Here is a 13,987-nt window from a genome sequence, read left to right as displayed (position 1 = left end):
ATAATGATGTCACTCATCTACAATGTCATTCTATGACATCAATTATCTCCATATATAGGCATATCTATAATGCAGTAACCATCATCAAAGTACTTGGAGGCCAGTGTGGAACCTTGTGTAACTCCATATTTGGGCCTTCTGTGACATTATCAACATGATGTCAGTCTTGTCCATATTTGGGTACATTTGGGACGCGGACAGATGGACAGACTTTCTACCTCCATGGGACAGAGGTCTCAAGCTACCACCGACTGACGGCAACATTGGCACACGCAGGTCCTGGAATATGGACAACCGCTGATCAGACGACTTCACACTCGACACAGTACTTCACTTAAACTAGGTTGGTTGAACAGTTCTCGAGATACAGTATGTGAAGGACAGACATGCAGAGATTTGCGTAATTCATAGATATGGACTATGTCGATGCCCATTGGGAACACAACATGCCACTCAGGTTAATCCATTACCTGGAGTAAAATATACAACTAAAACCCGTTGTCTGTCTGTGTCCCTTTTCAGCCCATATGGAGATTACTATATGTCTGTCCATGTCCCTTTAATGCCCATATATGGAGGTCCCTGATGTCATCATATATATGCCCATATATGCCCATATATGGCTATAATGCCATATCGTTGCTGTCCGGCAGAAACCAGCTAACTCAATTTTGACGCTTTTGCATTTCTTTCCATAAATCAGTGCTATTGAACACCCACCCAAACCAGATAACTCCACCAAAGGGGGGTGGAGTTAGCTGTTTTTTCTGACTCCAGGCTCCACCCCCTTTTGACCTCCAATCAATGATGAACAAAACCTCCTAACTCTTTTTGTTTTGTTTATTTCATTTCCTGAAAAATGAACATTTTGGAGTTAGCTCCAACAGCAGAGATATACTGTATATAGGCTATGTATGCCCATATATGGCTTATATGGGTATAGATATATACCCATATAAGTATATGCAGTATGGATATACTGTACTGTATACACCTGACGCAACGTTGTTTTTTGGGCGGTGTAGCCGCCCCTATAAGTGGGGTTGGGACACCTCATTAGTACACATTTGCTGTACTGTGATTGGCTCATTAGTACACCCCTCGCTGTACTGTGATTGGCTGACTCTATTGGCTGACTCTATTCAGCACTGTGATTGGCTAGCGAGACACATGATGACATTAATAACCTATAAATAGGACTATGCACTTCAAAAAAAGATTTTTTTTTTTAAGTGAGCTTCCATCACTGTGATGACCACACCGCCCACTTCACACTGGGTGTGATTTTTACCACTCTATTAATAAAGAAATGTGGGAGCATTAAGACGGTATGCGGACCTTCTCTTTCTTTACAGTCTATCTATTCTGATCCAGCACCTGTCGAAATGTTGGGACGTGCGTGCACCTCTTGACCCCTGTATACTGTATATATGCCCTTATATACAGTATAAGGCTTAGTATAATGCCAAAAATCATGAGCAATGGCCCATTGGAACAATAACTCCAGAAAGTGTATTTTCGGATCAATGGCCCATTGGAGCAATAAATCCAGAGTGTAGGCTATTTTCAGCAAAGGCCTGTTGGAACAATACCTCTGGAGGGTGTATTTGTGGAGCAATGCGGACTAATGGGATTTAGCTCCAATCTGACATATTTTGGACTAGGCCCCCGGCAACATAGCTGCCTAGCCCCTAATAAACCAATAGACATACTGCCTCTATGAGCAGTGTGAGCATTTATCATTCTTAACAAGACAGTGTTGTGTTCTGTTTCATTGATGGAAATACACACAGACTACTTCTTGATGTTAACAATCACTTTAATAAACAATACTATTTCTACAAAATCACACAAATTAAAGTCAAGAAAATGCAGTGGAAATAAAGCAACAGTCAATGAATGAAAGCATGTACTGTCTAATAACTTGGAATGAATAGAAATGTCAATGCATTAATGCATTGATTAATACCTATTATCAAAGAGCATAAAAATATAAAACAATATCTTTTACCAACAGAAAGTGCAAATGTATCTAGTCACTAGATACATCTGGACTTTCTGTTGGTAAAATATATTTATATTTAAAAAAAGGATATTTATATAAAAATCTATCCCACTAGATTCTAGTGGGATAGATTTTTATATCAATATCAATAAAGGCATCCTACTACACTGGACAGGCAGGCAGGCAGGCAGGCAGGCAGGCAGGCAGACAGACAGACAGGCAGGCAGGCAGACAGATAGACAGACACACGGGTGAAAACAATAATCTCCAAGAGATTAATAATAATAAAGACAAATATATAAAACACTTCTGAATTTACTTTTCCTTTCTCACACTGTCAATATACAGCCATGCATGTTTTAGATTGAATCAAACTGCATCATATGCAACTGCAACTGGACCCACTGACCTGTAAGAAGGGTACGAAGTAGAACTAACTTGACTAGTCCTCTGGCTGCAGTGGATGATTACAACCACTTTAATCATACATTTAAAAATACATTTTAAAAAAATCATTTACTTATAGACTTTTAAAATGGAATCAGTTATGACTCCAAGGCCTTATTACCTGTATGGTCTTTATTATTGGAACATACAATTTAGACAAAACTCTTACTTCAGAACATATCTTAATACTGAAATAAAATGTACTACACAGCCAAAGAATTTGGAACTGTAGCCCGTATCATCATTTTCAAAATGATATATTCAAAATGTTCACATTTCACAAGCTTAATACTTTTAGACCTGGAACACCTATACGTTATTATACCTTTCAAGCCGGGCGGGAACACCGAGTTGTTGTATACAGTATAGCAACATAACATTCTAACCCATTAAAACCAGGAAAGCATCTGTGTCATTTTAGATTTTTGCGTTGACTATTCAAAAATAGCAGATATACAAGCTCACAGCGCGGCATGAAGCGAGCTTGTACATCTGCTATTTTTGAACATTTGGGAAAAATCTTCAAAGTGTGAGAACTACTGATTTAGAGTTTTTCAGAAAACTTATATCAGGATTTAGAAGTCGTTTTTAGAATCGGCCTCGGGTCTAAGTGGGTCAAAAACATATTACGCCATTGCCTCTGACAAAGGTACTGTGCACTGAACCTTCCCCAGCCACACAGCAGAGGCCTGTTACAGTATAGAACTCCACTGAGCCTACACACAAACCACAACAGGAGAGCGGTATACAGTAAATGAAAAATGGATAACACTACCATTTACAGATCAAACTGTCTGTCAGAGGGTCAACAATACACCATACAGATTACATGATGGGACACTCGCGTTTTCCACTGTGGTCAAAACAAAAAGGCACATTACTCCCACTGAGATAACGTTGACTTCTGGACAGAGTTCAAAATATGTATATTGTTCATGTACTGTAGGGCTGGGCAATTATGGACAAAATCAAATATGACAATATTTTTGACCACATAACTCGATGTGCTTCTTGATACAGCAACGAAGCCAAACACGTCCTTCTTAAAAAAAATATATATATACATTTTTTTTGTAAAGTCTATTAGTCACACCTGGGCTGGGCCCCCCACAACTATTAACATCCTAATGTCCCTGTGTGTCCACAACTTGGATGTTTGCTTTCTTCTTGTTTTTATCACCAGGCAGTCTGAGATTCTCCTCTGTAACCGCACTCTCCTCTTCAGAGTCTGATGTTTCCTCCTGGGACGTGTGCTCTTCTGTGTCACTGTCTGAATCACTGAGCTCTACCACGGCTACGTCCTAAAACAAAAAAACAAACAACCACACACGTGTCAATAAATCAAATCATTGATGAACGCATACCTCATAACGCCTCATTCATTAAGCAAGTGATATTTTTTGGTTAAAACAAAAAGGTTTTTGTTAAAAGGTTAAAGCACTATATTCAGATAGTACTCCTTGCTATAGAGTGTATGTTGAGTAACAGGGGTCTCCTCGTCTCTGCACCTCTTTAACACATTGGGTGCCAAAACCGTATATATACGGTTTTGCGCATACTAACGTTGAGTGCCAAAACCGTATATATACGGTTTTTGAAAAAAAAAAAAAAAAAAAAAAACTTTTTTTTTTTTTTTTCCTTCACAGCAACAGGAAATATCACTCCTACAAGATTTAGACTCCAATCCACCTCCTGGTTAACTTATGACTTCAAAAACCTGTATCTCGGCTCCTGTGCACTTTTTTTTTTTACAATGTTAATTTAACTATTTTCAACTGGCTGCAACTATGGAATGGATTTCCGAATGTTTTAAATTTTTTCCCCCCGATTGTACGAGACCTGTATGTGTGTAATGAGGGGATCACCGTGAGGACGGTGATCACTGAAAATATTTTGTGACTACTTGAAAAAGGTTCAAAATGTTTAAAAAGTCCTGGCACTCAAAGTATAATATTTTAATAAACCTCTGGCACCCAATGTGTTAATAAACAGAAAATACTTTTCCAGGAAGGTTCTAATTTTTCAGCCAGAGCTTAAATTTGATAGTGTTCCGGTTCTGCTAATTTCTTTTTGTGTCATCACTTCCAATTTCACTTGTTTAATCTGTATCCTGTGCCAGTTCTTTCTCCTGATTGGATAACATTGGTACCCTGACCTGAAAATGGAATTTCTGTTTACTAAAGAGCTGGAGAGACAAGGAGACTTCTGTTGCTGAACAAACACTATATCAATGAGAACTATCAGAATATAGAGGTATTTAATACTTATTAAAAATAAATAAATAATATCACTTGCCCTACCTTAAATTCTCATCTATGGAGCATTCTCCAATTCTGAACCCCCAGTACACAACCATGACTAAACATCACGTTGTTCACCTTTGTTCTTTTGATCGGGGGACTACTTGATCATCTCCTCACCTTAACAAGTCCCTTGTCTTCCAGTTAATTCTAAGGGATCCCAAACCTTTCAGGCCGTGAACCCCCAAAATAATCTTATTTGAACTGGGGACCCCCCACCCTGACAAGCACTTGGAATTGTAGGAGTCGAGGCATTTAGTTGAGTGACTCGGTTCCACAGATAAATATTATGGAAACAGCCTATCTACAAGCTCACAACGCCAAATTTTGCCTCTTTCTTATGTAATATTTGACAATTTGATCAATTTTAGAGGTACTAAAAAGTTTTAAAAGTCCTTAAATAGTCACTTTAGAAATGTGCAGACACCCTGTATACACTGTATACTGCATGTTGGTTTGTTTACTGTTGAGTGAGAAAACAATGTTGCACAATGATAGCTAATCATCTGGGGAGCCCCCAAAATAATTTGAGGACCCCACCTGGGGGTCCAGACCCCCAATTTGGGAACTACTGACTGAACTAGAGGATAGCTGACATGGCGTGTTTCAATAACGGTATCATTCTCAAGAATTATTGTGCTGGGCTATTAAGCATTATTGTGAGTACACAACACTGCTAATGGAAATATTGCTGTGTTACACAAGGTTATTGTACAGTATTTGTGATTTCTGCTAAATAATCAAATGCACATTTTGGGAAGTTAAAGTGCTTTTCGTATGCACCAGTCATAAGGATATAGGTGTGTGTGAAAAAAAGATTCTGTCTGGGAAAATAATGTTAAAGAAGTTGAAGGGTTACCTATTCCAGAGAAACACTAAGGGGGCAGAGCAGCTCAACAACATACCTTAAAAGTGAAAGTAAATTAGAACTTTAGTAGAGCTGCGACTATGCCAAGAGTTTAATCAAAACCTCTTTTGCTCTATGGATTTGTACTGGTATCTGCCATTATATACTGTACATTGGGATAATGACTTGTGCACTTACCATATTGTATGGTTTTGTTATGTATATAATATTACTGTAGTGTTAAGAGTTGACTGACACATGTGTCTGTGTGTATATAAACACGTAATCGTTTTTTTGTACTCTCCTCCTCATTTCCATGTGTGTTCCTATTTCTAGGGTGTGCCCTTACTGGCATAATGCAATGAGGAAGAACATTAGATCGAGACGCGTTGCTTGGGCTGCTTGCACCTGTATGCGTTGACAGCCTATTGTGTTCCTTACTTTAAAAGTGCTGCTTGAACTCAGTGCATTACCTTAAATAGCAGGAATACATATTTTTGTTGCATTCGAGGAGCTTACAACTTTGTTACTTGATCGAAACGGGCTTTCAACAGGATTTCTGTTACAGCAGACTCAGATAGACTGGTGAGTAAAGTAAATTTACGTGTATAAAAATAGCAAAAGAATTATAATGTACTATAAAAACATGGGACGATCTAGAGTTTAATGTAGCCTTCGACATTACATTATGTTCATTGGTGTATATGCATTCAATTAAGTGATTATATTGTTATAATCCCATTTTATATATATTTCTGTACATGTTTCCAGTGTTTCACACTCTCACTTTTATTCTCAGTGTGTAGAAATGAGCTCTGCCAGTACACTCCTGTCTGATGAGCAGTTCCTGTGTTCCATCTGTCTGAATGTGTTCACTGATCCAGTCACCACTCCATGTGGACATAACTACTGCAAAACCTGTATCACACTTTACTGGGACAGTAACGACGTGTATACGTGTCCACTATGTAAAAAAAACTTCTATAAAAGACCAGATGTCGTTGTCAATACTTTCATCTCTGGGTTGGCTGATCAGATCAGGAATTCAAAGCAGCTGAAAAACAATTCCAACGCAAACCAAGAACCTGCTAAACCAGATGAAGTCTCCTGTGACGTCTGTACCGGGCCCAAGCTCAAGGCTCTGAAGTCCTGCCTGGTGTGTCTGACCTCCTACTGCGAGACTCACCTGGAGCTTCATCAGAGAGTCACAGCATTAAAACAACACAAACTAATCGACCCTGTAAAGAACCTGGAAGACATTATGTGTAAGAAACATGACAGACCGATGGAGCTGTTCTGCGAGACTGACCACGTGTGTGTCTGTCAGTTCTGCACCGAGTTAGACCACAAGTTACATCAAATTGTATCTCTGAAAGAGGCATATGAAGGAAAGAAGGCTGAGCTGGGAAAGACAGAGGCTGAGGTTCAGCGGATGATCCAGAAGAGACACCTGAAGATTCAGGAGGTCCAACACACAGTAGAGCTCAGCAAGAAAGATGCAGACAGGGAGATGGCAGACGGTGTGAAAGTCTTCACTGCTCTGGTGAGCTGTATTGAGAGAAGCCAGGCTGAGCTCATTGATGTGATTGAAGAGAAGCAGAAAACAACACGGACACAGGCCGAAGGCTTCATTAAAGAGCTGCAACAGGAAATAAGCGAGTTAGAGAAGAGGAGCTTTGAGCTGAACCAGCTCTCACACACTGAGGACCAACTCCATCTCCTCCACCACTTCCCATCCATCAACATCCCTCTGCCAACAAAGGACTGGACAATGGTGAATGTCCATCAGTCTTCATATGTGGGGACTGTGAGGACAGCTGTGGCTCAGCTGGAGAAGACACTCAGTAAAGAAATGGAGACGAAGCTGGGCGACGCCGAGCTGAGCAGGATCCAGCAATATGCAGTGGATGTAACACTGGACCCGGATACAGCAGAGTGCAATCTCATCCTGTCTGAGGATGGAAAACAAGTGAATCATGGAGACATAAAGAAGAATCTCCCTGACCACAAAGAGAGATTTGCTCCATGTACCTGTGTCTTAGGAAAACAAAGCTTCTCCTCAGGAAGATGTTACTATGAGGTTCAGGTTAAAGGGAAGACTGACTGGGATTTAGGAGTGGCCAGAGAGTCCATCAACAGGAAAGGATCGATCACACTGAGCCCCAACCACGGTTACTGGACTACATGTGTGAGGAATGGAAATGAGTACAGGGCTCTTGCTAGCCCTGCAGTCCTCCTCCCTATAAGAGAGAAGGTCCAGAAAGTGGGGGTGTTTGTGGATTATGAGGAGGGTCTGGTCTCCTTTTATGATGTGGAGGCCAGAGCTCATCTCTACACTTTCACTGGCTGCACCTTCGCTGAGAAACTCTATCCATTCTTCAGTCTCAATAATGATGGGAAAAACTCTGCAGCACTGATCATCTCTCCTGTCGATCACAAAGATTAGACTAACCCTCTGCTTTACATGAAATGGTTCATTTTCATTTTAACAACAAATCTGTGAATGTATGGGTTAATTTTAGGTGGTGTTTTTTTTTTCTTTCTTCACTTGACTCAATTCAATCAAGCCATTTTACTGTTGGTCCTCGCAGGTGTATTGTATTCAAACAAGAACTACATTTAACCGGAGTCAAGTACAGCTAAAGACTAATGGTTTGCAAATGGGGTTCTCCAATTATTTGTTAAAGATTTGCTCTTATTTAGCTCCATGTTATCATTTATAGAAGACAAGCAATTGTAATTATGTGCATGTGCACCCCTTAACTTTTTACTCACTGTTGTGTAAAAAAAAGAAAACAGATTTGAGAATTTATTTTCTAAGAATGTATTTCAATTACACAATAAATAAAAAAATCAAATTAAAAGTCTACTCTGTTTGCCTCACTGTGAAATGTCTGTTCAATTTTGTCCATATTATGTTACTCAGACATACAGTAGGCTATGATAACGAGTTTCACAAATGAAATAACACTCAAGTCGAGACTCGAGACACATTGCATTTCCTACTTTGTATGAAATTAACCACTCAAGCCCTAATCTACAGAAACATCTGCTGACATCTGAATTCAGTGAAGGGCTAAAACTGGGCGAAATATATTCTGAAATTAAAAAAATAACAACTTCAAATAACCAATGCAAAAGACTTTAAGGCGGTAGTTCATATCTGAGGATTGTTAACCAGGTTTGTTAACCAGCCCATTCATTGAATTTAGATTTCCCCAGACATATCAGTAGGCAGAGATCTCTAATCTCTCTGATACTCAAGCCCCATTTTTAAAATTTCTCAAAATATATACTAGCAAAAATAAATAAAAAATGAATCTAAGATAACTGGTCTACAACCTCACAACGCGTCACATTGCAATGTGTTGTGAGCTTGTAGATCAGCTGTTTTCAATTAACTCTTGGAAATGTTGCCAATAATGACATGCCTAAAACAGGAACATCAGGGTTGAAGTGGTGAACTACAGTACAGTCCGTCTCGTGGCTCACAAAACAAATGTTTTCACTCACCATCTCAATGACTTTGTCAGCGTCTTCCACACACTCGATGTCAAAGTGTCCATCGGGAGACTCGCTTATCTGCTGCTTGAGCTTCTCGTTGGCCTGGGCCATCTGTGGCAGGAAACTATGCAACCGGTCCAACACTAGCACACAAACAGAGCATAAACACAGGCACATATCATCACACCTGTGAAAAGGCCATTTGTAAATATGAGAGTATGAATAGAGCTTGTAGATCGGCTATTTTCAAGGGAGTTGGTGTAGTAGAGGGAAGAAGAGCAGACCAAGTACAGAGCCAAAAGTATTGGGTTTAAGTGGTTTAAATGTCTGAAAAATGCACATTGACGATGAATCCAACATATTAATAGAAAAAAATCATGTGTAAACAAACAAACAAAAAACATGAATTGACACAACGCTGATGATAGTGCTGTCATACAAGTCTATGAAGCCATCTATAAATCTATGAAATAGTTTAATCTGCAACACAATTTTATAGTTTCATACAGTATGTAGTGGGGGGTCCCTGCTTCATCTCTCTCTCAGCTAAGTCGTCCTTGGCCTGAAAAACGGTGAAGACCCCTGGTCTAATCTATGGCTTGTAGGCCTGCCTACTGTATGAAGGACAAATAAACCCCTCTCTTGAACAGTGAGTCAGTGACTCCTATAAACTCCTCGGTCCAGAGCTATAGTGTTAGGTAGGCTATACCTACTGGTTGACAAGTAGCACTGCCATAAGCTCATATAATAAGCATATCCCCTGGCCAAGGGAGGATTGATTCCCCCTTGAATGACAGGGTCGAATCAGCATTAAGGCTGAGGAATTTACTGTATCTCTTCGCTTGACAGGCCAAAATAAACAAAGATTAAGACGGCATTAAGGAAAACAGAGGTAAGAAGACAGCTATTATGGATGTACAGACAGACAGACAGACGTCTCACCACTACTTCTTGGGACCCTCTCAGTCTGTAGTGTTTTCCCAGGTTGGGGCTTTACCAGAAGGGCTTCATGGAGACCTGTCATTACAAGACAACCTTAGAGATGAATACAATGAATATTGAATTAATTTGAACTATCACAATCACCGGGGCGACACGAATCACCAGTGGTGTTAAGTAACTAAGTACATTTACTCAAGTACTGTACTTAAGGTTGAGAGGTGCATTTACTTTACTGGAGTATTTCAAATTTTCTATGCTTTTACTTCTACTCCACTACATCTCAGGGGCAAATATTGTACTTTTACTCCACTACAATTATTTGTAAACTTTAGTTACTAGTTACTTTTGATTTGACTAGATTTTGATTATTACAAAACCTACATTATCCACTTCAGCTCTGTATACATTTCGGCAAATAGCAGATCTGCTTGTAGATCTGCTATTTTCAAAAGATTTTAATACATTTGAAAACTTGTGAAATGGGGACATTCTGCATAATGAGTACTTTCTACTTTTTGTACTTTAAGTACATTTTGATCCCAATACTTTTGTGCTTTACTCAAGCACATTTTGAATTCATGGCTTCTACTTGTAACCGAGTATTTCTACATTGCAGTATTGATACTATCACTTAAGTAAAAGATGTGAGTACTTTTTCCACCACGTTTCAATGTCAAATCAATTGAAATATATCATATATTTAATTTAATTATCACAATCACCACTTCCACAACGTGTTACGAAGACAATATTATCCAAACCTGCTCCTCCGTTGCCGAATGACAACAAATCCTGGGAGCTGGTTTTCTTCTTGCTGCTGTTTAGCTCCATCTTTAATGTTGTTTTGAATCGACACGCGTCTCTCTCCACAGTACAACATCCGGTTGAAAGGTGAAGACATACAAACATTTCACCGGTTTCCATACAGTGCCCTCTAGAGGAGCTAGGTCGATTCGACAACAGCCTTGAACCAAGACTGTCATATATTATATGGCAGTCTTGGATGATCTTCAAAATAGTGTTTGTACTGTTTCTGTTTTTGGTCTGAACATCTACATAAACGTTCATATTTTAAATATAAAGTGCTTACCCCATGGCCACGGATATTACAATTATGTACGGGCCCACAGAAGTACCCGTATCTTCCATATTGTTATTGTTATTGTTCAATAAAAAATAATTGTAATCTGATCGGTGGTCACTTTCTCATAGTTATAATGTATCAGAGTGCAATACACCTCCCAACCAATAGGGTTTCATAGTTAAAAGCGTACGGAGAAAATAGCCACCAATCTGATTAAAATGCTTTTTATTGAACAATACGGAAAATAGGGGCACTTTTGAGGAACCGTACATAATTGTAACATCAGTGGCCATAGGTTAAGCACTTTATATTTGAAATTTGAACCATTATGTAGATACGGGTTAAAAAGGGAGAAAGTGCAAACACTATGGGTGCGTTCGGATATTGCACACCGGAGCGCACTCGCCTATTAGTTTGTATTGGCCAGTGCGCTCAGTGCTGTATTTCCGAACGCACCCAATGTTAAAGATCATCCAAGACTGTCATGACATTACGTCAAGTAATTTCACGTTCAAAGCGGTTGGTTGCCGGTTGGGAATGCGGCATTCCCAATGGCATTCCGAATGCCATTTAAACAAACACACACAAATAAATACATGAATGAATACATAGGCAATAAATAGATACATACATATATACGTGTAAATATATAAATGAGTCAACATAGTTCAATAAATAAACAAATAACTCAATACATGGATTTTCACTTCTGAATGACATTTATTTTCTTTTTTTGACACTGAATGACATTTTAATGAATGTTTTTATTTTATTTTAGGCAACTTCCACTTCGAAATTAAACATGTATTTATTTTAGGATTGATTTCATACAGCCATATTTATTTATTTGACCAACTGGGTAAGAAAGGAGGTTACAATGTTGTCAAAATAATGTAGTATACATTTTACATCGGGAAAAAACTGAAATTTAGAGTGGCGTCATCACTGGTCGTTCTTTCCGCAGTAGAGCAATGCCTCTATTCTGAATTAACCAATGTGATCCGGTCTAAAGCCCGCCTAGTGCCTGCTGTATTCGGTAGTTGTAACGATACGTATACATGCCAAGTACCATTTCCGTATCCGCTCTACACCCAGACCGGATCAGCAACCTGCTAAGTGAATTGATCCCTGCCAAACAACAGCACCGTAGTCCAGATCCCATAACCTAAAGGGGCGCTGGTGTTTATGATTGGCTGGCGGGCGGCCTATGGCTACGGATACAGGATAGGTGGGCACTAGGGACATCTGGGCACCTCGATGTAAAATTGGATATTTTGTACAAAATGTTAAGAAATAAGTAAAATTAAGTAATATAAAGTATACATGATGTGAAAATGCACGGTGCATCATTTTCAGACTTAATTTGATCCTTCAAGTTCTTGTTTATGCCCAAAATGACTGGATATACAGGTTTTGTAGCAATTTTGTTACTGTAGAAATATTAGACCTTAATTTTCGATTGTTTAAGCATTTTCTAATCATGTATACTTTACTTTACATAAAAAAAGAAATCCAAAATGTTTTATTATTTTACATTTTGGGGGGGAAATAGCCAATTTAACACCGAGGTGCCCACTCTTCCTGGTGCCCACCTGTCCTGTCACTGTCCCTCTGGGTTATGGGATGTACAAGGTGGTCAGATTGTGTACAAGGTGTGCTCCGCGCATGCGCTCCACTATGAAAATATTCGGTGGCACTTTTCTTCTTGGTTGTTGGTTCTGCTGTCACCGTTCCTCAGGTTCCTGTTCTACTGGTTCCTATCAATATCACCGACCCCGCGACGACGACACCAATGTGAGTTCGTCAAACGATGTTATGCTTAATGTATAATTATTGCTCTTGTGTGTGTGTCGTACGACGTACACAAGCGAGCTACAAGCTCACACAACGCGTTGTTGTGAGCTTGTAGATCTCTTTCGCATCTCTCTCCACTGTTTTGATGTTGACTCAGCTAGCTAGCTAGGTGTATATATTAGCTATAAGCTACAGCATTATTGGTGACATCCTCCCCCCCCCCCCCCTACGATTTTATGATGTCCTAATTATTGAGGCAGAAATTCCATAGTACAAGGAATGAGACAGACTGACAGATGAGGCCTGTCTGCATGATGTGCTTCAGTCCTGCTTGGCCTGTTTTAAGTGTGTATATTATATATTTTAGTATGTTATATTATGTCTTTAAATGTCTTGATGAATTGAATACACGGGACCAATGGAAACAAGCCCTCGGGGCTTTTTTGGTGTCATCCTTTTAGAACCATTTGTATAATCATACGCACCACTGTACGTTTTAGCAAACTGTTAATAAAGTATTCAATCAATCAATCAATCAACGTTTTCCACTAGAGCTTTTACCATTTCGATATACATAACCGCGACAACTATAATGACATTCCCTGCTTTAGGGAAATCATGGTTTTCGAAATGGACTGGAGATTTGACTAACTGGTAGTGTTGTTTACGAGACCTGGCTGCAGCTCCAGGAATTGCAAACTCCACAAAAAAAAAGAGAACTTACATGTGCACCTCTTTATACTTTGGATATGAAATCTTGCCCTAGGCATTACATTGCTAGAGCTACTTGAGGTCATCATAGACTTTATGGAAACATAGGGGGGCAAGTGGGAGGGGCAGGTGGTTATGGGCACTGACAGCTACAGTACCAGGACAAAGAAAAAGTTATTTTGTTTACAAGAAATGTACAGAAATGACACAGACATCTCTGTAAACATTCTGTGAATTCCTCCCAAGTGCCAAGTTAGTCTCCAAATGGTCTTTCAAATCAGCTTCAGGTTTTACTCTTAATACTATAGCCTTGATTTTCCGTTATTTGAATGATTTCTTCTTTAGAAAGTTGC

At 39.3% G+C, this 13,987-nt stretch overlaps 3 protein-coding genes across 5 annotated transcripts in view; 2 read left to right on the top strand and 1 right to left on the bottom strand.

Moving 5' to 3' along the window:
• Positions 1 to 1,866: 1,866 nt before the first annotated feature.
• Positions 1,867 to 10,884, bottom strand: nopchap1 (NOP protein chaperone 1). Of its 3 annotated transcripts, XR_013932598.1 has the most exons (5): positions 10,807 to 10,881; positions 10,046 to 10,138; positions 9,113 to 9,246; positions 3,106 to 3,753; positions 1,867 to 3,058 (listed from the first exon to the last, which is right to left on the bottom strand). XR_013932598.1 is itself a non-coding variant. In XM_080420743.1 (4 exons), exons 1-4 carry the CDS (start codon positions 10,874 to 10,876, stop codon positions 3,577 to 3,579), a joined length of 474 nt encoding a protein of 157 aa, XP_080276869.1. In that variant the 5' UTR covers positions 10,877 to 10,881; the 3' UTR covers positions 1,867 to 3,576. The 3 variants fall into 3 exon arrangements, 2 of the variants coding, with proteins under 2 accessions (XP_080276869.1, XP_080276870.1); XM_080420743.1 differs by having other exon boundaries at positions 1,867 to 3,753; XM_080420744.1 differs by having other exon boundaries at positions 2,143 to 3,753; positions 10,046 to 10,120; positions 10,807 to 10,884.
• On the top strand, positions 5,755 to 8,631 carry LOC308079316 (zinc finger protein RFP-like). The gene is made up of 2 exons (XM_080420742.1): positions 5,755 to 6,184; positions 6,399 to 8,631. Exon 2 carries the CDS (start codon positions 6,408 to 6,410, stop codon positions 8,043 to 8,045), a length of 1,638 nt encoding a protein of 545 aa, XP_080276868.1. The 5' UTR covers positions 5,755 to 6,184; positions 6,399 to 6,407; the 3' UTR covers positions 8,046 to 8,631.
• Positions 10,885 to 12,779: 1,895 nt separating the features above from the next.
• The window catches only part of slc41a2b (solute carrier family 41 member 2b), a 30,381-nt gene continuing 29,173 nt past the window's right edge, over positions 12,780 to 13,987 (top strand). Inside the window, exon 1 of the mRNA XM_080420632.1 lies at positions 12,780 to 12,923. The gene's annotated coding sequence lies outside the window, so the exon portion shown is untranslated. The remainder of the gene's footprint in view (positions 12,924 to 13,987) is intronic.

Source organism: Gymnoscopelus braueri, assembly GCF_963280865.1.
Source record: "Gymnoscopelus braueri genome assembly, chromosome: 23".
NCBI lineage: Eukaryota > Metazoa > Chordata > Actinopteri > Myctophiformes > Myctophidae > Gymnoscopelus > Gymnoscopelus braueri.
Note: the sequence above shows the minus strand (reverse complement) of the source record. Positions and strands in the feature narration are given on the sequence as shown.